At 27.0% G+C, this 22,296-nt stretch overlaps 2 protein-coding genes across 5 annotated transcripts; both read right to left on the bottom strand.

Moving 5' to 3' along the window:
• Positions 1–5,435: 5,435 nt before the first annotated feature.
• LOC145954345 (uncharacterized) lies at positions 5,436–10,544 on the bottom strand. Of its 3 annotated transcripts, XM_083068378.1 has the most exons (6): positions 9,313–10,544; positions 9,132–9,224; positions 8,911–9,015; positions 8,423–8,824; positions 6,614–6,680; positions 5,436–6,244 (listed from the first exon to the last, which is right to left on the bottom strand). In XM_083068378.1, exons 2-6 carry the CDS (start codon positions 9,180–9,182, stop codon positions 6,240–6,242), a joined length of 630 nt encoding a protein of 209 aa, XP_082924504.1. In that variant the 5' UTR covers positions 9,183–9,224; positions 9,313–10,544; the 3' UTR covers positions 5,436–6,239. The 3 variants fall into 3 exon arrangements, with proteins under 3 accessions (XP_082924504.1, XP_082924502.1, XP_082924503.1); XM_083068376.1 differs by having other exon boundaries at positions 5,436–6,680; XM_083068377.1 differs by having other exon boundaries at positions 5,436–6,680; positions 9,132–10,544.
• A 100-nt stretch (positions 10,545–10,644) lies between these two features.
• Positions 10,645–20,312, bottom strand: LOC145954344 (uncharacterized). 2 transcript variants are annotated; one of them, XM_083068375.1, is made up of 8 exons: positions 20,082–20,312; positions 19,708–19,749; positions 17,913–17,954; positions 15,024–17,322; positions 14,639–14,944; positions 14,466–14,553; positions 13,598–14,359; positions 10,645–13,513 (listed from the first exon to the last, which is right to left on the bottom strand). In XM_083068375.1, exons 4-7 carry the CDS (start codon positions 17,309–17,311, stop codon positions 13,601–13,603), a joined length of 3,441 nt encoding a protein of 1,146 aa, XP_082924501.1. In that variant the 5' UTR covers positions 17,312–17,322; positions 17,913–17,954; positions 19,708–19,749; positions 20,082–20,312; the 3' UTR covers positions 10,645–13,513; positions 13,598–13,600. The 2 variants fall into 2 exon arrangements, with proteins under 2 accessions (XP_082924501.1, XP_082924500.1); XM_083068374.1 differs by having other exon boundaries at positions 10,645–14,359.
• Between the last annotated feature and the right edge of the window lie 1,984 nt (positions 20,313–22,296).

Here is a 22,296-nt window from a genome sequence, read left to right as displayed (position 1 = left end):
TCAATAAGAAAGACCCACCTAATAATAGGGTTTTCGTAGTATTCATATCGTCATCTTCTTCTACACTAAAAACAATAATCAATGTGACAAATTTTTATTAGTTTAAATGTTTTCTTCTTTTAATATAATGTATTCTTTTTCTATTTATTTTAATCATTGTAAATTAAATTTTTAAAATGATTTTTTTTAATTTTTGCCATTGTTATTTTATTTTACATTTTAGCCTTTATAATATTTCTTTATTTTGAGTTAATGTCCCATAAAAAAAACTAATAAAGACTAAACAAATTAGTTATAAATTACAAAGACAAAAAAAAAAGAAAAAAAATACGTAACTTTAAAAACTAAAACAACATAGAGTATTATATGATTTTTAATTTTTTAAAAAAATTTATAAACTTGATTTATGTATTAAGAACTTTTAATTTAAGTATGTGATAATTCCCCTCATGTGTGTGTTTGTTGAATCTTGGATGTGAAGTAGTCCACTTCCTAGAGGATGGAAGCTATGATGGCTTGATCTACCCAAATGAGCACTTAACTGCATATGAAACTAGAATGCATCTCTACATCTAAGACGATGCGGTAATGTGCAAGATCTTTCCACAACACTTAAAGGTTCTTCGCTCTTATGGTATACATGCCTACCAATGTTTAACATACCCAACTATATATATTGTCCTATCATGATTGTTCAAGACCCGGTTTTCCACCAACTAACCTCACAAAACTTCCACACTAGTGTTGCTCAAGATGAGACAAGATGATGATGAACCATTTCAAGCTTTCAGGGAGAGGTTCTTTGCTATGCAAAACCCATACTTTCACACTATTAAGTTAGGCTTAGACTTAATCGCATTGTTATTCACACGTTTTTCACATAATACATATCTTAGATCACAATTTTCAAGATTTACATTAACCCAAAACAAACTCCACTTATCACAAAAATGCATAATATATGCACACGATGCATGTCGCACAGATTCAATGCATGTTTATATCAATCATACTCACAATTATACATTCAATCTCAAGTCACAATAATCACATCCCTATTAGGCAATTTTACCTAAACTTTCACACTGCTAAGTTAGGCTTAGACTAAATTACATGGTTATTCACACATTTTTTGCATAATACATATCTCACAATTTTCAAGATTCACATTAGCCCAAAACATACTTCAATTATCACAATCAATCAACTCATACTATTAACATATTCAAAAGCTACACAAAATCATAAAAACAATCATCTGTATTTTAACTGCAGACACAAGCGATGCTCAACGTGGGTTACCCTACACTTAGTATGTCAAGGCAGAGAGTAATCCAAACTCTCTAAAAGGATCACGATTGACGCAACCTTCCCACACCCCACGAATTCAGTATAGAGAGCTCCTAAAACTCTCACACTCGATGTGACCATCCTCACACTTTAAGTGAACACTACTAAAATCATTATGTAGCCCTCATGCATGGCATGGACATTCCCACACCTTGCGTGATTGCCATAGAGAGCAACCTATGCTCTTTATCTTGCCTCACGCCCAATGTTCCTTGCATGATGTCCAATCGTGGTATTAGATACATTTCTTCTACATAATTTACAAGTTATACAGATACTAAGTCCCAGAAACTTACATGAATGCATTTTAGTAAAAGGGGTATCTATAGTCTAATTAATCCATTCTACTTTAAGGATTTCCTATTCACATTTGTTTTTCTAATAATTTTTTTTGTATTAATTCTTAAGGTTCCCTCGAGAACTCATAGACACATAGATTCCCAAATAGAGACAATTTCACATATTAGAAATGAAATCATAATTTAATAACGCATTCAAAACCCAAGGGAATTCACAAATAGTACAAATTTACAATGACAATCAAAGTTGAGATTACTCCTTCATGCATCAAGTACAAACAAACGAGATTGGAGGTCAATCCTACTACCTCACAAATTACCACACCCCGATGCGAGGTTCTCACTTCTCAATACCTTAATGGGTGTCAAACTTTAGTTGTGTATTCACGAAGTCGTCTCCAATTGTGTCCTTTATTAGTTAAAACATCTCATGTTATCTTATTCATGTGTTTTTATTTTTTTTTAATATCTATATTGTAGAGTGGTAAAATCCATGCATCTATGAGAAAGGTCTTGATATCCAAGTCCCAAGATGTTTTGAAAGAAGCACTAGTACAAAAATGACTTTTAAAATCGGGGTTTTAAAATCGGTCATCAGGTAGCCGATTTTAAAAGTGACGCGGTGGCAATTTTGTAAATAATGACATTACTTTTAAAATCGGCTACGTTATGACCGGTTTTAAAAGTCTTTGACGCTACTTTTAAAATCGGCTCTTGAACAGCCGATTTTAAAAATGGGACTTTTAAAATCGGCTCTAAACAACCGATTTTAAAAGTTTACTTTTAAAATCGGCTATTGAGTAGCTGATTTTAAAAGTATCACTTTTAAAATCGATTATTGAACAACTGATTTTAAAAGTAATATCAGAGAGTTAATTATACTATCTCTGCTCCCATTGCTCCATTCTCTACTATTTTGCTTCAATATCATATATTCTTCTCTTTACTCTCTCGGACTCTCATCTGAAGTGTGCAGCTTCTCATTTTCTGGGATGAATACAACATGAAGGTAACATTCTCGTCTCATGCATCTTATTTCTTTGTTGCTGGGCGAACTTTGAGTCTGGAACATCCTTGGAACGGCCCCAGAATGGCCTGTACAGCAAGCAAAACGGCCTGTATTGCTCACAGTACGGCCTGTGCTGCAAGCAGAACAGCCTGTACTGATTGTAGAACGGGCCGTTCTGCAAATAGTACAGGCCGTTCTGCAAGCAGTACAAGCCGTTCTGGGGCCGTTCCATGGCCGTTCCAGACACTCAAGCAGTTTTAGGCATTTTTCTAAATTAGACCCCTTGTATGTATGTGTTATATATTTGTATTTTATTAATAATTTGTGATATAATTAATGTCTACTTTAGTGTTTAGAAAAATTAGGTGGTTTATTTGATTTTTATAAATTAGTATGATGTTATATTTATGCACATATTGAGTGAACCTTAGTTTCCCTTTTGAAATTTAATACAAATGATTAAAATAGTGAGATTAACGTTCATGGTCTATGTTTTTTTTTATGAAGAACAAAAGTTATGGATAAAAGTTGGTTATTGAATCGAAGTTGGATACATGCATCACGTATAAGTGATGAGTGTGAGACTGGAGTAGAATATTTTATTGAATATGTAATACGAAATGCTAATGATGATATGAATGGAAGGTTTTTTTGTCCTTGTGTTAATTGTTGTAATGCGACTCGCCTAAAACTTGATGTTATAAGAGAACATCTTTTGTGTGATGGATTTCTTAAGAATTATACACGTTGGATATGGCATGGTGAAAATGTTGACATACAAAGTGTATCAGTCGAAACTCAAACTCAAACATTTACACAAGAGATAGATATGGATGATCGGTTAGAGGAGATGCTTCGTGATGTTGGTCCAGAATCATTCAAGCGTGCACATATGTATGAAACTATGTGCAATGATTTGGAGAAGCTGTTGTATCCAAACTGTACAAAATTCACAAGACTTTCAGCGATATTAAGATTGTTTAATTTGAAGGCAAGAAATGGATGGAGTGATAAAAGCTTCACAGAATTGTTAGAGCTACTGAAAGAAATGCTTCCAGAGGGTAACACATTGTCTAATCGTAACTACGAGGCAAAAAAGGTGTTGTGTCCTATGGGTTTGGAGTATAAGAAGATACATGCGTGCCCAAATGACTGTATGTTATATCATGGTGGGTTTGAAGGGTTGCATCAATGTCCAAGATGTGGGTTGTCACGATATAAAAAGAAACAAGATGATTTTGATTATGATGTGAGCACTAAGGGTCCTCCAGCGAAGGTTTTATGGTATTTGCCAATTGTTCCGAGATTAAAACATTTTTTTGCTAATGCGGATGACGCAAAGCTAATGAGATGGCATGAAGATGAAAGGAAGTGTGATGGAGGTCTTAGGCATCCAGCAGATTGTTTGCAATGGAAAAAAATTGATTCTATGTTTCCAAATTTTGGCAAGGAGCCAAGAAATGCGAGGCTTGGACTAGCTACAGATGAATCCGTTTGGTAACTTAAGTACTAAGCATAGTTCATGGCCTGTTTTGTTGACAATTTACAATTTACCTCCGTGGTTGTGCATGAAACGCAAATATTTAATGCTATCTATGATGATTTCTGGTCCAAGGCAACCAGGAAACGACATTGGTGCTTATTTAAGTCCATTGGTGGAAGACTTAAAGATGTTGTGGGAAGAGGGAATTGATGTGTTTGACGGGTATTCAGGTGAATTGTTCAGGTTGCGTGCCATGTTGTTCTGCACAATCAATGACTTTCCAGCATATGGAAACTTGTGCGGCTACAGTGTTAAGGGGCATAAAGCTTGCCCTATATGTGAAGAGGACACTTGTTACCATCAACTACTTAATTGGAAGAAGACAGTTTACCTTGGCCATCGAAGATTTCTTAAACCTAATCATCCATATCGAAGGTTAAAAAAAGCTTTTAATGGATTTCAAGAATATGACAGTGCTCCTACTGCATTAACTGGTGAGCAATAAGTTTATGAACGAGTGAAGAATTTAAATATGACACTTGGAAAGAAGGGAAAACAACCCAAAGAAAGAAGCATATGGAAGAAGTGGTCAATATTATTTGATCTTCCATACTGGAAAGTTCTTGATGTTAGACATTGCATTGATGTCATGCATGTTGAGAAAAATGTATGTGATAGTGTAATTGGCACACTTCTCAATATTCAAGGCAAGACAAAAGATGAACTCAACTCTCGTCTAGATTTGCAACTCATGGGAATACGACAACAATTGTATCCACAACCTAAGGGTAAGCGAACATATTTTCCCCCAGCATGTCACACATTGTCAAAAAAGGAGAAAACAAGTTTTTGTGAGTGCTTACATGGTGTCAAAGTGTCGCATGGTTACTCTTTTAATGTAAAAAGTCTAGTATCAATGAAAGATTTGAAATTAGTTGGCTTGAAGTCTCATGATTGTCATGTACTAATGCAACAACTTCTTCCTGTCGCGATACGTGACGTTTTACCTAAAAATGTGAGACAAGTCATAACTAGGCTTTGCTTGTTTTTCAATGGCATATGCAGCAAAGTAATTGATCCACATAAGTTAGATGAGTTGGAAAATGAAGCTGTTCTAATATTGTGTCAATTGGAGATGTATTTTCCTCCTTCATTTTTTGACATTATGGTTCACTTAATCATCCACTTGGTCAGAGAGGTTTGGTTGTGTGGTCTTGTCTTTTTGAGATGGATGTACCCAATTGAGCAATACATGAAAATATTAAAAGGGTATGTGAAGAACCAACAGTCACTACAAGATTAAATATTTTTCGTAACGACATTTATTGTTGTAAAAAAATTATAGTCGTTGTAAAAAATACATTTCTCAACAAAAAAAATGTCGTTGCATGTTGTGACGATAAGCGTTGTTGCGAAAAGTTTTTCAACAACTTTAAATGCCGTTGCTAATGGTAATGTTTTGACAACAATAATTATTGTTGCTATTTTGTCATTTGTTTTGTTGTCAAAACTATTTTTTTTCAACAATTTTAGTTGTTACCATATATGATATATCCCAACGAAAAAAAAGTCTTTGCAATAAAATACTTTTTTGGCAACAATTTTTGTTGTGACCATTTCCCTTTTTCATAAGAAAAATAATAAATATAAATTTTTATTTTTTAATAATTATTAATATTATAAAGTATTTAATGTAAACTTTTTTGGTTAAAATTAAAATATTATATTATTTTTAATTTATTTTTTTCGTAGAAGCATAAATTTAATTATATAAGTTAATTTATAATACACAAAATTAAACCATAAATCAATTAATATAAAAAAGAAATCAATACAATAACTATATTCTTAATGTTAAAAATTAAATCATAAATCAATTAATATAAAAAGAAATTTATAATATATTAATTATGTTCTTGATATGAAAATATTAACAAAACATAACTACCATTTCACTCCTTAAAAAAAAACTACCATTACACAATATTGTCTTGAATTCCTAACTAATTATTTACATAAAAAATGAAATTATAATAATAACTTCATTCTCTGATTAAATTGCCAATATCTTCCAAAAGCTCGATGAGTATAATATCATTCAACCTGCACAAATTAAACATATAAAAATGTCACATTATTGTATAAAAATATACATAAACAACAATAACATAAAATTAACAAAATTAAAAATATTAAAATTTATTGTGTATCATAGTACATTGGATTAGTCAATTATTGAACATTTATAAATGTTGAAAAATATAAAATTAATATGTATAAATTAATTAAAAAAAATATAATCCAAATCCCAACATAAAGTTATTATGTAATATAAACATAAACTAATTAAAATAAATGTAAAGTATTAAATCAATAAAGTTTTAGAATTTAAAATTGATAAATCAACATCAAAATTATAAATGAAAAAAGTTAAGATAAATATTGAAAATTAAAATTAAATATTAAACTTACTTTTGTCATTCGAAGATCCATCTCTATGATTATTCATACTCATGTCCATGGTGCTTTTCAGTCCACTCTGTATAAATGTCAACAATATTAATATAAAATTATAAATTAATTATTTCATATTATCAATCATTTTGGAGTATTATGCATAACACTAATAAATATGAGTAAAGATATTTAAATATATAAATTATAATAAACATGACTTGATTATTAAATAATAGATTCTTAATTTCATCATATATACACCCCCATTATCTTTATAAAGTGACACATTCTCCACTCTACTTTTTCCAAAATTAAATTCAATATTTACTCAAAATTATATTTAAATATGTAAAGGAGAGTGCTCCTATTAATTTAAGTGTTACTTCATAATTAAGAATGACCTTAGAATGAAGGTCTTGCCATCTCAACTCAATCCGGTGCCAGAAAAAAAAGAAACGAATATAAATAATTTAAATATATTGTCACAGTCGCCAAAATATTATCCTAGTAAGTTGCAATCACATCAATGTTTTATACAAGCTATCATATTATATTAAATGAATGGTGTAAAATAATAAAACAACACAAATCATTAATGTTTATGTCATTTAATTTTGAAAGCTAACTTTTCCATGCATTTTGTCCAATTTCAAGTGATGTGTAAATTCTTTTTCTTTCCTGTACCCTTTACATGGTTCCAAATCGTGGAAGCCAAATAAACTCCATCTAATAACTTGTAAAATTATTTTTTGAGCAATTATGCATTACATATACCTATTTATACTATTTCATTAAAAAAAAAAAGATAATAATCAATATAATATAATAAAAGTATCAACTATGATAACAAATAAGATAATAATCAAATATAATATGAGCAAAGATATTCAAATATATAAATTACATGACTTTTTTTATCAAATAATGAATTATTGGTTTCAACATAAATACACCCCATTATCTTTCTAATTAAAGTGACACATTCACCACCTTACTCTTTCTAAACTTAAATTTAACATTTATTCAAACTTATATTTAAATATGTACAATGAGAGTGTTTCAATTCACCAAATAAGCTTAATCTAATAACTTCACTATTCATTAAAATAAAGTTAATTATCAATATGACATAATAAAGTATCAACTGCCAAAAAAGATAAGATAATATAATGAGATTAATCTCTAACTTAATAAATTAAAATGCAATGCATATTATGGATGGAACTTTGAAGAATTCATAAGATCAAAGTGAAAATATTTTTATTTATTTATTTTGGTCTTGAAATATATAATTTGATGTTCCATTCCAAACTTTAAAAAAAAATTATCAACTTTTATTTAATTAAAGGTTCCCTCATTTTCGTGCCGATAATGTAATTTTTTTAATTGTTCTTATTTTCATATCCACTCACAAGTTTCATAATCAAATCAACAATATAAAAAAGAAACAATTAGAATAACGCAACACAACAAAAAGTAGCATGATGACAAGGAAGATCAATGATGCATGTGTATGTGCATGCTTTATTAACTTGTCCAATCACATAGTTTTTGAACATTTAAAAGTCAAAAGCATGTATAATTATTTTTATTTGTTTCTGCATTTTTTTTTTCTTAAATACATATCTCAAAAACATTTAACTTTGTGTATTCTTTTCTAATTAAAGTTCCATACATTATTCATCCAAGTGCATAAATCAACATTTTATTTTTCTTTAATTCTAATATTAATAGTCATAGTAATTACATAATTATATAATTGTAAGCATGCTTCATCCAAAGTTGAAAGTATTTAAATATTTTTTTCTGTATTTAACTACTTACCGAAAAAGTTTGTACTCGAAAAAACATAGCTGTCAATTTTTCTTCAACTTGCTTTTCTAGTTTTTCTTCAAATTGCTTTTCCATTTTGGCTTCAAGTTCCTTTTGACTTTCTTGAAAATGTCTAGCCATATCTTCCCTCATTTGACGTTCATCTTGAAGTTGAGACTCAACATCTTTCAATTTCATTTCCATGTCTTGTCTCTTTTCACGTTCTTTAACCAATTCTTGATGTAATCCATCAGTACTTTTTCCCTTTGTTGGTCTAATACCAGATCCAAGACCACGACAATATCCAGATCGCTCTCCAACAACTGATTGGAATGCTGTATTAACTATGAGATCTTTATCAGTCTCTTCATTTGTTTCTTGCAACATCTTCATGGACACTTCTTGAACTTTCATCTATTAAAAAAAGTGAAATAAGATAAAATTCATAATTAAAAATATCAAATGAAATATAATTATTATAAGATAAAATAATTTATTACATCAACTTCCCTGGAAGCCTCATTTATCCATTCTCCATTATTGCTCATATGAGTCATTCGCCACAACTCTAGAAAATTAGGCTCCTTTTTAGTTTCAGGATCTCTCTGAAAATAATTTTTCATAATCACAAATCAACATATACACAAATTAGTAACATATAAGTAATTCTTAATTATATATATATATATATATATATATATATATATATATATTATTTTACCGCATCATAACTAACAGCTTGAAATGACTTTCTTCCACTTCTATGATTCATGACTTGTTTTGCTTTATTTATTTTATTTCTTGCACTAATGTCCTGAAATGATACAAATAGAAATATAGTTGTAAATTTTAATATTTTGAACAAACTTATTGAGATTTTTATAAATTTAACTGAAACATACCTTAAAATTGGGGCTTGAAAAATAATTTACCAAGTATTCCCATTCTTCTTCACTTACTTCTTCGGGTTTATTCTCCAAAGCTTCCTCATTTGTTTCATATTTTAAAAACTGATCATGGAGTCTTTTTCTATGACTTCTGTATAATCGTTTTGCAGTACAAATAATAACTTCTCTATTATGTTCTGTGATTTCAACATCAAAACTATCCTGCAATTATCAAATTATAGTAAAAGTCATTAAATAGTTTATACAAATATTCTATGAGCATAAAAATTTAAACAATATGAGCCAAAAAAATTACCAAAACTTTTGATACTATTTTATCAATTGTTGAGTTTGGAATTTCCTTCCACTTAGTGACATTGAAAGGAGCATTCTTTTGTACAATAATAGAGATTTCAGTGACAAAATCTGCAGCTCCTGATCCAACAGCTACCATCTTATCTACTGGAATAACAACATGCAATTTACCGGTAGAGCTCTTCTTTTTCTTTTTTGCAACACTTAAACCCATGGTTCTTCCTCTTCCAGTTTTTTTTGTATTTATACATTCTATCAGATCTTATATTGAAAAAAAACCATGGTGAGTATAACATGAAATTTTAAAACAGAAATACATATTTTTATTTATAGATTTTTTAAAAAATAAATACTAACATAAAAAGAAAACTTAAAATAAAAAAAAGATATGAATTTACGAATACCTTCCTCTTGATTTGCATTTGAAGAATTTTGATCCCTTGAATTTAAATCATTATTTGACGGTGCCATACCTATAAATACAAGAAATATAAATTATACAATATTAAAGACACTTTATTGTGTAAGAGAAAAAGAAAGAACCATGAGTACTTACCGATTCTTTTCACTTTCTTGCTATTGCCTTATTAGAAGAAATTGTTCAGAATTTTCAGTTTAAACAATGAGGTACTTAGAAGAGGGTACTTTCCTCGGTGGACATATGAAGCAAATGGTTCACCCGTAGACTATGCAAAAATAATAATATTTTATTTTAATTAAAAAAATATATAAGTAGTCTTTTTATTTATAAATTATGAAATGACATATGAATCTTTCTGACATTTGGGTAAATGAGTGCACTGTTTGGCATGACCACAAACCTCGACCCTAGCTTCAACACCATAGCGACGTTGCCTCTGCCAAAAAAGCAAGTCCCAAAACCACAATCATCACGTTTTCAATGGAGATTAGGAGAAGGAAACAAAACAAGATTTCGGTATGACACATGGCTAGGTGATCAAAGGCTGTTTCGTGTGTATCCTCGCTTGTTCCAAATCTCCGTACAAAAACAGAAGTTCGTCAAAGAAGTTGGGTGGTGGGAAGACAACGAATGGAAATGGGGGTTGATATGGAGAAGGAGATTGTTTGAGTGGGAGAGAATACAATTGGAAGAATTACAACTACAATTGCAATAAAAAATCCAATCAAGGACACAACGGATACATGGTGGTGGGCCCATGATTCAAATGGGAAGTACTCAGTATCATCATCATATAATCTTATCCAAAATTTGCAAACTGATAGCCAAGAAATAGAATTTCTCAGAGATGTGTGGGGAATCAAATTACCTCCTAAAGTGGCGATATTCTGTTGGCACTTATATTACAATGGACTCCTTTCATGTGATAATTTGCTTAGAAGGAACATTCCCATATCTGAAGATAATATGAAGTGTCCTTTTTGTGATCAAGAAGGAACAAGTGCAGGTTTAGGGATCAACAATTTAATCTAGACAAGATCATAAACGAAATCATGTTGTAGGGGTTTTCTGTTGTAGTTATATTTAATCTAGACAAGATTTTTTTTTAAGAACTGTTTCAGATTAACACATTTTTTGGAAACAATTTACAAATATGAGATGTAGGGGTTTTCTGTTGTAGTTATATTTCCAAAAATTAAACTGGAACAAGACTTCCAATAATGATCACAACCACTGTAATAGCTAAAGCAACCCAAACTCACATGATGATACACCTCCACATGTATATAAAACCATGATTTTCAAAATAATGAAAGCTCAAAGGCACATTGAATCACTTAATATAATTAATAAAACGGGTTTGACACAATATTTCTAATTTAAGAGGGGAATGGTGCTTCGCTTCGACTTGCAGCTTTCATGTTTTAGGGAGAAAATAGAGACAAAAAATAATATAAAATTTCACTTTTACAACTAATATCAATATGCACCTTTCCATTTTTTTTATACGTATATCTGAAAGTGCAAATCTTTTCTCAATGTTTTAATGAGTGGTTCATTCATCAACCATTTACTTCATATGTCGATCGTAGAACGTACCTCAGAAAAGAAAAGAAGAAAGAAATGATACTTTACCGATTATATTCTTCAATGCACCCAAAGAAAGTAGTTAAGCAACTGCAACCCCGTACGTTGTGTCAAAGGAGGTCCAAATAATTTTTTACTGCAATTCCATTTACCTATTTTCAGCTTTTTCTAAGTTTGTTGTGTCAGAGGAGGTTTCAGAGTAATAGATAACTAGCATGAGTAATGGAGATTTTTAAGGAATGAGGCAACAGTTTCTTTATAAACAAATCAAATTTTACCGCTAAAATTTATTTAGCGCCAACATAAATTTTTTATAAATAAATTAATATTTAAAACAATTTTATCATAAATTAAATTAGAATTGAAACGGTTATTAATTTTCGAAGACGTTAGCCGCACGAAAACGTTAGCTGCACGAAAAACTTTCCGTGAATATAGCAATTGGATTAAACTGCTTCAAATATATTACGTTACGCATATTATTATAAACTAGTATATATGTTGAAAGAGAATAGAACTGGTATTGTGATAATTATTTATTATAATAACAGGGCCCGATTAAAGTGCCTACAGCAGAACAGTATTTTTTCTAACCTTTATTAAATATATTATAATAATCTAATGAAATATGAGATAAAAATATACTTATAATAAATAATAATAATTTATTTATAAATAAACATAAATTGTTTAAGTTAAAGTGCATTAATAATTATAATTTAATTAATAAAAATGTATAATTATTAGTTATTTTGGAATGAATATGTTAAATTATCGTTCAACATGAAAAATCATAAAATGATTTTTTTAACTTTAGCTATAAAAAGAATCAAACATTTTTTACTTGTTATAGATAAATTTTTTTAATTTTTTTTTATCTAATATATACTATGCATTTGGTATACAGGTTAAAGGACATTAAATATACACATTTTAAATATTTTAAAATACTAAAATATATTAAAATTTTAAATATAAGAAATATGTTATTTTTATAATCTAAATATATATTTTTTTTATTTACTTGATTTATATACGTGATATATATTAACAAAGTTAAATTATCTATTTTTTTATCTTTTTTTAATATCAAAATTATAATTTGTAATCTCTCAATTTTTAAATATATAATTTCAGTTCTATTTGATATTTTATTTTCAATGAAAATAAAAATTTATGATGAAAAGATATTTGATTTGCTTTTAGAAAATGCTTTCTCTGAAAATATTTTCAAAATAAAGCTTAAAACTAAAATGAAAAAACTATTATTTAAAAAAAATAAAAAATTATGATAAAAGCAACGTTTGAATATTATGAATAACGATGAAAATAAATTTTGATTTTTATTTAAAATTATTTTGAATTATCATTTTACATTAATTTTTTTAATTGATTTTCAGGATAATACAAATTTACAAAGCCATAAATTAATTATTTAAAGTAAACTAAATACTAGGAGTGCTAAGCATCATTATAAAACTAAGACATCTTAACAACATTACCAATCATTTGCAATATATCCAAAATAGAATTAAAAATAAGAAAAATTAATACAAAGAGAACATGAGGAGACTAGACCAAAACCTATGCAACATTAACATAAATGAAACAAAGGCAATCAACAACGATTGTGGAAAAAAAAAACAGTCGTAACAAAAGGGAAGAATATCCACCATACAAAAGACAACCTATGCATTAACCCATAATGTACCATCTTGTCAGCATAAGATTAATCATCCTCCCTAAAAATATGAGATGAATTGAAAGTCATCGTCCGACATAGTTTCAAACAATTCCTCCATTTGTTACAGAAGACTGAAGGGACCATGTTATCATCCTCTAGTGTAGCTAGAACTAGTGTTGAATTACATTCAAGCCAAATGTTATGCCAACCTATATCATAAGCATGTTGGATTGGACAAATAAAAAATAAAAAAAATTGTCTAAAATATATTTAAAAAAAATATCAAAACATACCTTTTATTCGGAGTCAGAATCCACATTTTCTGAATGCTCATCTTCACCTAAAGAATTTTCATCTTCATAATCATCACTATCAAAATCACTTGCTTCATCTGAATGTTCAGAATTTTCTTCTTGGTTAGTAATATACTCATCTAAGCATATTCCACTCACATCATCTCTATTTAAAATCTCTCTTTGGTTTGTTAATGGTATTTCCAATTCTACATGTGTATCGCTAAATTCATTGAGTTGGTATGGCTCTAAGTCATCTTCATCAAGTGGCAAATCAAAAGTATTTCTTGGTTTGACTTTTACTACTGTATACCAATTTTCCTTGTCACTATGTTGTATATAATAAACTAACCCAGCTTGAGTACCCAAGATAAATGGGTCATTTGTGAAATATAGCTTTGTAATATCGACACTAATAAATCCATACTCATCTTTTTTATATCCTTTGCCTTGATTTCTTCCTTGAGAAGGAGCCTCAAACCAATCACATTTAAATAAGATAACGTAATTATTATCCAAATACTTTATTTCAATGATTTTTTGAATAACCCCATAATAATCAATATGTCCAGTCAACTCATCTCCTTTCACTATCACACCGCTATTTTGAGTTTTTAAGTGTTTCTCAGCACTCTTTGTACGAAATTTGAAACCATTGAGAATATATCCAGTGTGAATGAGTACTCGAGAATCTGGCCCTCTTGATAATGCTACTAGTTGATCATTGATCCTTTCATCACGTAATTGTTTTAATCGAATAACCTACATATTGATGTTGATGAAATAATTAAAATACATAGAAATATGTTACAAGGTAAAACTTTTTAAACTCTTCCAACAAACTTTAGTTTTGAATAAATCTCATTACCTCATTTTCAAACCATTTTTGAAACTGAGCCTTGTGTTTCTTTTCCACATTTTTATTATCTTCATTTCTTATCTTAGTCACATGTTCCCTATAAAATAAAAAAGATATAAATATTAAAATAACATAACAAATATAATTTTTATTTAATAAAAAAATAGATTGATCATACTTACTCAATCCAAGGTTGGACTTCATCACAATTTTGTAATATGTAAAAGTGAGCTTGTTGAATTTCAGATAAATTCATATTTTCCCAAGAACCTCCTCCAACAGGTCGACCATTGATTTTAAACACTGACAAAGTATTGCGATCAACACTTTCGCAATCTATATATCTATCTGGTCTGTTTAATCTAGAATCCATATCAACCAAATATCTAGCACAAAATGTCATACATTCTTCAACTACATATCCTTCTGCAATAGAACCTTCTGGACGTGCTTTGTTACGCACATAACTTTTAAGTGTGCGCAAAAATCTAACAATAAAAAATGTAGTCTAAATGGTGAATAAGAATTAAAATATTTAGATTTCAGATATAAAAATTTTAAGCTAACCTTTCAACAGGATACATCCATCGATATTGGACTGGACCTCCAAGTCTTGCTTCGTTTGCCAAATGAATTGGTAGATGAACCATAACATCAAAAAAGGATGGTAGAAATATACGCTCTAACTTACAGAGAGTCATTGCAATTGACTTTTCTAAACGATTTAAATCATCCATTTTTAACTCTTTAGAACATAAATCACCAAAAAATAAAGATAATTCAATTAATGGATCACAAGCATCTTTTGGAAGTAATCCTTTTATGGCAAGGGGAATGATCCTTTCGAATAGAACATGATAATCATGACTTTTAAGCCCAGAAATCTTGATTTCCTTTACATTTACACAACGGGCTATATTTGAAGCATAAGCATCAGGAAACCTTACATCCTTCAACACTTGACAAAATGTAGTCTTTTCTACTCTTGACATTGTGTAGCGTGCAGGAGGAATTATATACTTATCCCCATTCTTAATAGGATGAAGTTGTTTTTTAAGTCCTAAAAGTTGCAAATCTAATCGAGATTTTAAGGTATCTTTTGTTTTGTGTTCTATATTCAATAATGTCCCAACAATACTTTCACAAATATTTTTTTCTATGTGCATCACATCTAAATTATGTCTTAATAATATTTTCCTCCAATAAGGTAATTCAAAAAATATACTCTTTTTCTTCCAGTTATGATTTACCTCTTCTCTTTGTTTTCTTTTCTTTTTCTGTTTCTCTTTTGTAGATTTTCCAAAAATCACTTGTTGTAGACTTTCAAGTTGTGCTAACACATCATCTCCAGTCAATGGTTGTGGTGCATGCCTTACCTCTATTGTATTATCAAATGAGCTCTTGTTTTTACGCCAATGGTGATCAATAGGTAAAAATCTACGGTGGCCCATAAAGCATGGTTTGTGACAATTTTTCAAGTAGCAAGAGTGAGTTTCTATATTGCAACAAGGACAAGCTAATAATCCTTTAGTACTCCAGCCAGATAGCATTCCATAAGCTGGAAAATCATTGATGGTCCATAACAGGGCTGCATGTAGTTGAAAATTTTGTCCTAATGAAGCATCATAAGTTTCAATACCCACATCCCATAACTCTTTTAAGTCATCAATTAGTGGTTGAAGATAAACGTCAATATCATTCCCAGGACTCTTTGGACCAGAAATAAGAAGTGATAACATGAAATTAGATTGTTTCATACATAACCAAGGGGGTAAATTGTAAGGAATTAAAATCACAGGCCACATACTATATTCATTGCCCATCATACCAAAAGGGGTGAAACCATCTGAAGCTAGACCAAGTCTCACATTACGTGGATCTGAAGAGAAAGATCTATATTGATCATCAAATGTTTTCCAAGTCAAAGAGTCAGCTGGGTGCCTTAAAACTCCATCATCAACTCTTTTGTTCTTATGCCACTTCATGTCTTCGGCAGTTTGTTTTGACATGAATAATCTTTGTAATCTTTGTTTTATAGGAAAGTAACGAACAATCTTATTTGAGACTTTTTTGTTCCTATTTGGTTGCCATCTTCTTTTCTTACAAATAGGACATTCATCAAGTTTTTCATACTTTCCTCTATACAAAATACAATCATCCACACAAGCATCTATCTTGACATAATCAAGTCCAAGATCTTTAATTATCTTTCGAGCCTCATACATTGAATCAGGAAGCACATTACCTTCAGGTAAAGCCTCAATCAATAGTTTTAACAATGAATCAACTGAAGTATTGCTCCACCCATAAAGACATTTTATTTGGAAGAGACGCACAACAAAGGATAATTTTGAGAATTTTCGACAACCAGGATATAATTCTTGTTCAGCATCTTTCAACAAACCATAAAACCTTTTAGCTTCTTTATTGGGCTCTTCATTGATATCACTAGACATAGGATGATCAAACACATTATCTGTATTTGCATTTAATGCTTGATGCATGTCGTAAAGCATGGAGTAGGTTTGGACATCGTCACTCCTTTCAAGATTAACATCAAAGTCATTATCATTATCTATGGAGTTATTATCAGTATCAGATGATGAATCACCAGAGGTTTCTCCATGATACTCCCAATGCCTATAACTTGAATCAAATCCCCACCTTAATAAATCATTCATCACATTATCTCTTGTCTTAAAACTAACATTATTGCATTTGTAACAAGGACACCTAATTGTATTTTTAGGCTTCGGTCCAGAGAAAGCAAATTCTAAAAAATCTTCGACTCCTTTTATATATTCTGGTAAAGTTCTATCCTTAAGTTTCATCCATTTCTTTTTTTGCTTAGTCATTATCACAATTCCTGAAAATTTCAAATTAAAATATTTAAATATTACACCATGCTACTTTCTTATAAAAGCTTCCCTAACTTAAAAAATTTCAACATTTCACATTTTTATAGAAATCTCTTAATTTACATATTTAATTATTATTTTAAAATTACTATAATTTTTAAATTTAAATATATGTTATCATATTGAATATAATGTAATGCTAAAATATATATATATTAGATATATAATTTTTAAATAAATATATTTATATTGAAAATATATTACTAATAAAATATGACTATTATAAAATTTCACACACACATATACATACACATATATATATATATATATATATATATATATATATATATATATATATATAAATTTATATTATATATATTGGCGTATTTATATATAAAAGTATAAAATATAATTTATTTTTTACTTTCTATTTTATTTAATTGTTTTAAAAAATAAATTTAAATTAATTAAATATCATAACATAGAGAAAAAATTATATAAATTTTATATCAGACATAAAATTTATAGTGAAAGAAGAATAAAACTAATTTCTCCTACAAAATAATTTAAGCATATGTAAATTAAATTTTGTATGTACCTGATATAAGGCAAAAAAGAATTATACCATCTACACCCAAATCTGAAATAAACAAAAAAAGTAATCAAATAAGAAATTATTTAATGAATTTAGTAGTCCATAAAAAGTGTGTTTAATAAAATTAATACTAAATTTATTATCGATAATAAATAATCTTCACATATTCATTTAATTTCACATAAGTACTTTCTCATCAAATTCTAGAATGTTATATTGATTTCGTCTCTCTCACACACATTTTATGATGATTTTTTTTCTTTTTATTGTTTTTGTTAAATTTAATGGATTCCTTCCCAACTTAAATAAAATAAAATATTTTAAATCACATGAACATAGCAAGTGAATATTTAAAATAAAAATAATCTTACCTTGAATGTTGTTTTCAATTATTCTCTAATTGAAACAATTGTAATCAAGATTTTAAGATACTAAATTACTTCTTCTCTAAAACTTTTCACATATCAATCTATTCGCAATTACTTTTTCTACTCTCTTAATCCTTTTATATATTTTTTATTAACCTACTTTTTTTTTATTTTATCTCTATTTGTTTTCTTAATAACTAACCTCAATAATTCTAAATATATTTTTTTTATCTTTTTTCTATTAACTTTCATTTTTTTTTCTTCTTTATCAGTTGATTATAAATGAAACAGCTCATTTATAAAAATATCTTTTATTTAAAATTGGTCATGTTATTATAAAATTATCTATTATCAAATTCAATCTAATCTAAACTAATATATTTTCAACCATTTAAAATTCAAATTTTCTAAACAAATATAATTTAGATTCAAAATTTGAATTTTAAAAAGTATAATCTCTTTTAATATTTTAAAATTTAAAACAATATTGTCTAATATAAACTAACTGCATCCGCAAAATTTATTTTATAAAAATTATATTATCAAAACTAACGTCATAGATAAAACATGTTTTAAAATAATTAAAAAAATCAATTAATTTTTTTTAATTAAACAATCCTTTCCCTTTAATTTCAGCGAACAAATTTTTTAATTTCTTTTAAAACATGGTTGTGTTGGTACTACATTTTCTAATCTATAGTATCTAATATATTAAAATTACAAACTATTAAAATTTAATTGTTCTAAGAAAGTTATAATCTTGGATAAAAAAAATTGAAAATGGAAAAATATAATCTTTATATTTTATAGTAATAAATATATGTTAAATTATGATTCGTATTTAAAGTATATATATATATATATATTATATTTATAGATATGTTAAGGAAATTTGATGACTTAGTGGTTTAGTATTGTAGTTAGAGTGAAGTGTTATGAATTTCTTATTTTTTATATTTTCTTATATTCTTTCAAATGTTTTATATGTGTACTTTGTCCCACAATATAAAATATGTTAATTTAAATTATTTTGTTAGCAATTGGTATATCGTTAGTATAAAAAAAATATATTTCTACCGACAATAATATATAATTTTTAAATAAATATATTTATATTAAAAATATATTACTAATAAAATATGACTATTATAAATATCTCTATATATATATATATATATATATATATATATATATTAATTCACATTATATATATTGGCGTATTTATATTAAAAGTATATAATATAATTTATTTTTTACTTTCTATTTTATTTATTATTTTAAAAAATAAATTTAAATTAATTATATATTATGACATAGAGAAAAAACTATACAAACTTTATAACAGGCATAAAATTTATAGTGAAAGAAGAATAAAATTAATTTCTCCTACAAAATAATTTAAGCATATGTAAATTAAATTTTGCATGTACCTGATATAAGCCAAAAAGGAATTATACCATCTACACTCGAATCTGAAATAAACAAAAAAGTAATCAAACAAGAAATAAGTTAATGAATTCAGTAGTCCATAAAAAGTGTGTTTAATAAAATTAATATTAGATTTAATTATCATTGATAATGAATAATCTTCACATATTCATTTAATTTCACCTAAGTACTTCTTCATCAAATTCCAGAAAGTCACATTGATTCCATCTCTCTCATACACATTTTATGGTAATTTTTTTTTCTCTTTTTATTGTTTTTGTTAAATTTAATGGATTCCTTCACAAGTTAAATAAAATAAAATATTTCAAATCACATGAAAATAACAAGTGAATATTTAAAATAAAAATAATCTTACCTTGAATGTGGTTTTCAATTATTCTCCAATTCAAACAACTGTAATCAAGATGGTACTCAATTACTTCTTCTCTAAAACTCTTCACGCATCAACTTATTCTCAATTACTTTTTCTACTCTCTTAATCCCTTTATATATGTTTTATCAACCTATTTTTTAAATTTTATCTCTATATTTTGTTTTCTGATAACTAACCTCAATAACACTAAATATATATCTTTTTTTATTATCTTTTTTCTTTTTACTTTCATTTTTTTATCTCCTTTATCTGTTGATTATAACTGAAATAGACTCAATTAAAATAAAATATCTTTTATTTAAAATTGGTCTTGTTGTTATAAAATTATCTATTATCAAATTCAATCTAATCTAAACTAATATATTTTTATCCATTTAAAATTCAAGTTTTCTAAAAAAAATTAATTTTGATTCAAAATTTGAATTTTTTAAAATATAATCTCTTTTAATATTTTAAAATTAAAAACAATATTGTCTAATCTAAACTAATTGCATCCACCAAATTTATTTTTAAAAAATTATATAATCAAAACTAACCTCATAGATAAAAGATATTTAAAAAATAAAAAAAATAGTTCAATTAAGTTTTTTTCTAATTGAATAGTGCTTTCCCTTTAATTTCATCGAACACATTTTTTAATTTCTTTTAAAGTATGGTTGTGTTGGTATTGAATTCTCTAATCTATAATATCTAATACATTAAAATTACAAACTATTAAAATTCATTTGTTCTAAGAAAGTTATAGTCTTGGCGAAAAAAAATTGAAAATGAAAAATACATGCTTTATATTTTATAGTAATAAATATATGTTAATTTATGATTCGTATTTAAAGTATATATATATATATATATATATATATATATATATATATATATTATTTTCAAAAATATGCTAAGAAAATTTGATGACTTAGTGGTTTAGTATTGTAGTTAGAGTGAAGGGTTATGAATTTCTTATTTTTGACATTTTTTTTATGTTTGTACTTTGTCCAACGACGTAAAATATGTTAACTTAAATTTCTTTGTTAACAGTTGTTATATCGTTGATATAAAAAGAATGTATATCTATCGATAATAAATACATTAAAATATGAAAATATCTTTTCTCAACGACTGTCAATATTGTTAGTATAAAACACTACTTTTGCTAACAACATATAATTTTCACTCATCTAGTTGATAAAAGAATTCATATTGTAACAAAATTAAAATGTCAACAACTAAAACATATTTTAAAAATAAAAAAACTTCAAAGAAATAATTTAAACCAAAACTTAAAATTAATTTTGTAATTTGTACCGCTATTTATATTTATATATAATTTGGAATTTGTTGACACCATAATATAAAAATATGATCTACTTCTAATTATTCTACCATTAACAATTTGTATGAACACCCTTAAAAAAATAATAATTTGTATGAGCAAGTTTGTAGCATATAGATAAATCTATAATTATAACAAAAGACATAAGTTTTTCCTATATATAGGCTTGTATCCAATTTTAATCATGCAAAAAATTCACTGTAAATAACTATTTTATTATTATTTTCTTTATGTAAATTTTATTTTATAAAAAAACATGAAGTGACTATTTTTTCCTAATTAGAATATCTATCTTGAAAATGAGTGATTTTAGGAAGTTATTTTTTAACAAAATTATTTTTAACTAATTTTCTTTAGTTGTAGAATTTTTGGAGATTTACTTAATATCTCATCTCTTTCGATTTTACTTTAAATTTTAATTTAGATTTTAGATTTCAATGCTTTATAGAAAATTATTAGTTGTTAAGAAAATTATTAGTTGTAAATATTAAATTTGTGTTATAATATAAATTAGTTATTATAAAATTAAAAATATTTATTTATTATGAATTTTAATTGTAATATAATTTATAAGTAAATTAATTACTTATTAAAGTTATAATTAAATAAAATAAACATATATTTTATAAAATTAATTTAATAGTAACAAATATGAGTTTTAATTATAATATAATTTATAAATTATTATTTTTGAAAATTATAATTAAATCAAATAAACATGTATTTTTATAAGTTTATTTAATAATAGTAAACAAGTGTAAAATTTTAGTCCATGTTAAAGATATATATTATTACTTTCATATAATATCAATGAACTTTAATAGTTTAGTGCTATAATATTATTATTGGAGTTAAGAGATTAAGGATTCA

The sequence above is a fragment of the Cajanus cajan genome, chromosome 2 (genome assembly GCF_000230855.2).
Source record: "Cajanus cajan strain Asha chromosome 2, NIPB_CcT2T_4, whole genome shotgun sequence".
NCBI lineage: Eukaryota > Viridiplantae > Streptophyta > Magnoliopsida > Fabales > Fabaceae > Cajanus > Cajanus cajan.
Note: the sequence above shows the minus strand (reverse complement) of the source record. Positions and strands in the feature narration are given on the sequence as shown.

What these genes read in the sequence shown, in the direction of transcription:
- LOC145954345 (XM_083068377.1), bottom strand. Translation starts at nt 9,182, where the DNA reads ATGAATCATAGAAGTGGAAGAAAGTCATTTCAAGCTGTTAGTTATGAT. An exon ending in AAGCTGTTAGTTATGATGCG is followed by an intron (nt 9,016 to 9,131) that starts GTAAAATAATAT and finishes AATTATTTTCAG; the next exon opens with AGAGATCCTGAAACTAAAAA. An exon ending in TTCGAGTACAAACTTTTTCG is followed by an intron (nt 6,681 to 8,422) that starts GTAAGTAGTTAA and finishes ACATTTATACAG; the next exon opens with AGTGGACTGAAAAGCACCAT.
- LOC145954344 (XM_083068374.1), bottom strand. Translation starts at nt 17,311, where the DNA reads ATGACTAAGCAAAAAAAGAAATGGATGAAACTTAAGGATAGAACTTTA. An exon ending in TGGATGTATCCTGTTGAAAG is followed by an intron (nt 14,945 to 15,023) that starts GTTAGCTTAAAA and finishes TTTTATTGTTAG; the next exon opens with ATTTTTGCGCACACTTAAAA. An exon ending in GAAGTCCAACCTTGGATTGA is followed by an intron (nt 14,554 to 14,638) that starts GTAAGTATGATC and finishes TTTATTTTATAG; the next exon opens with GGAACATGTGACTAAGATAA.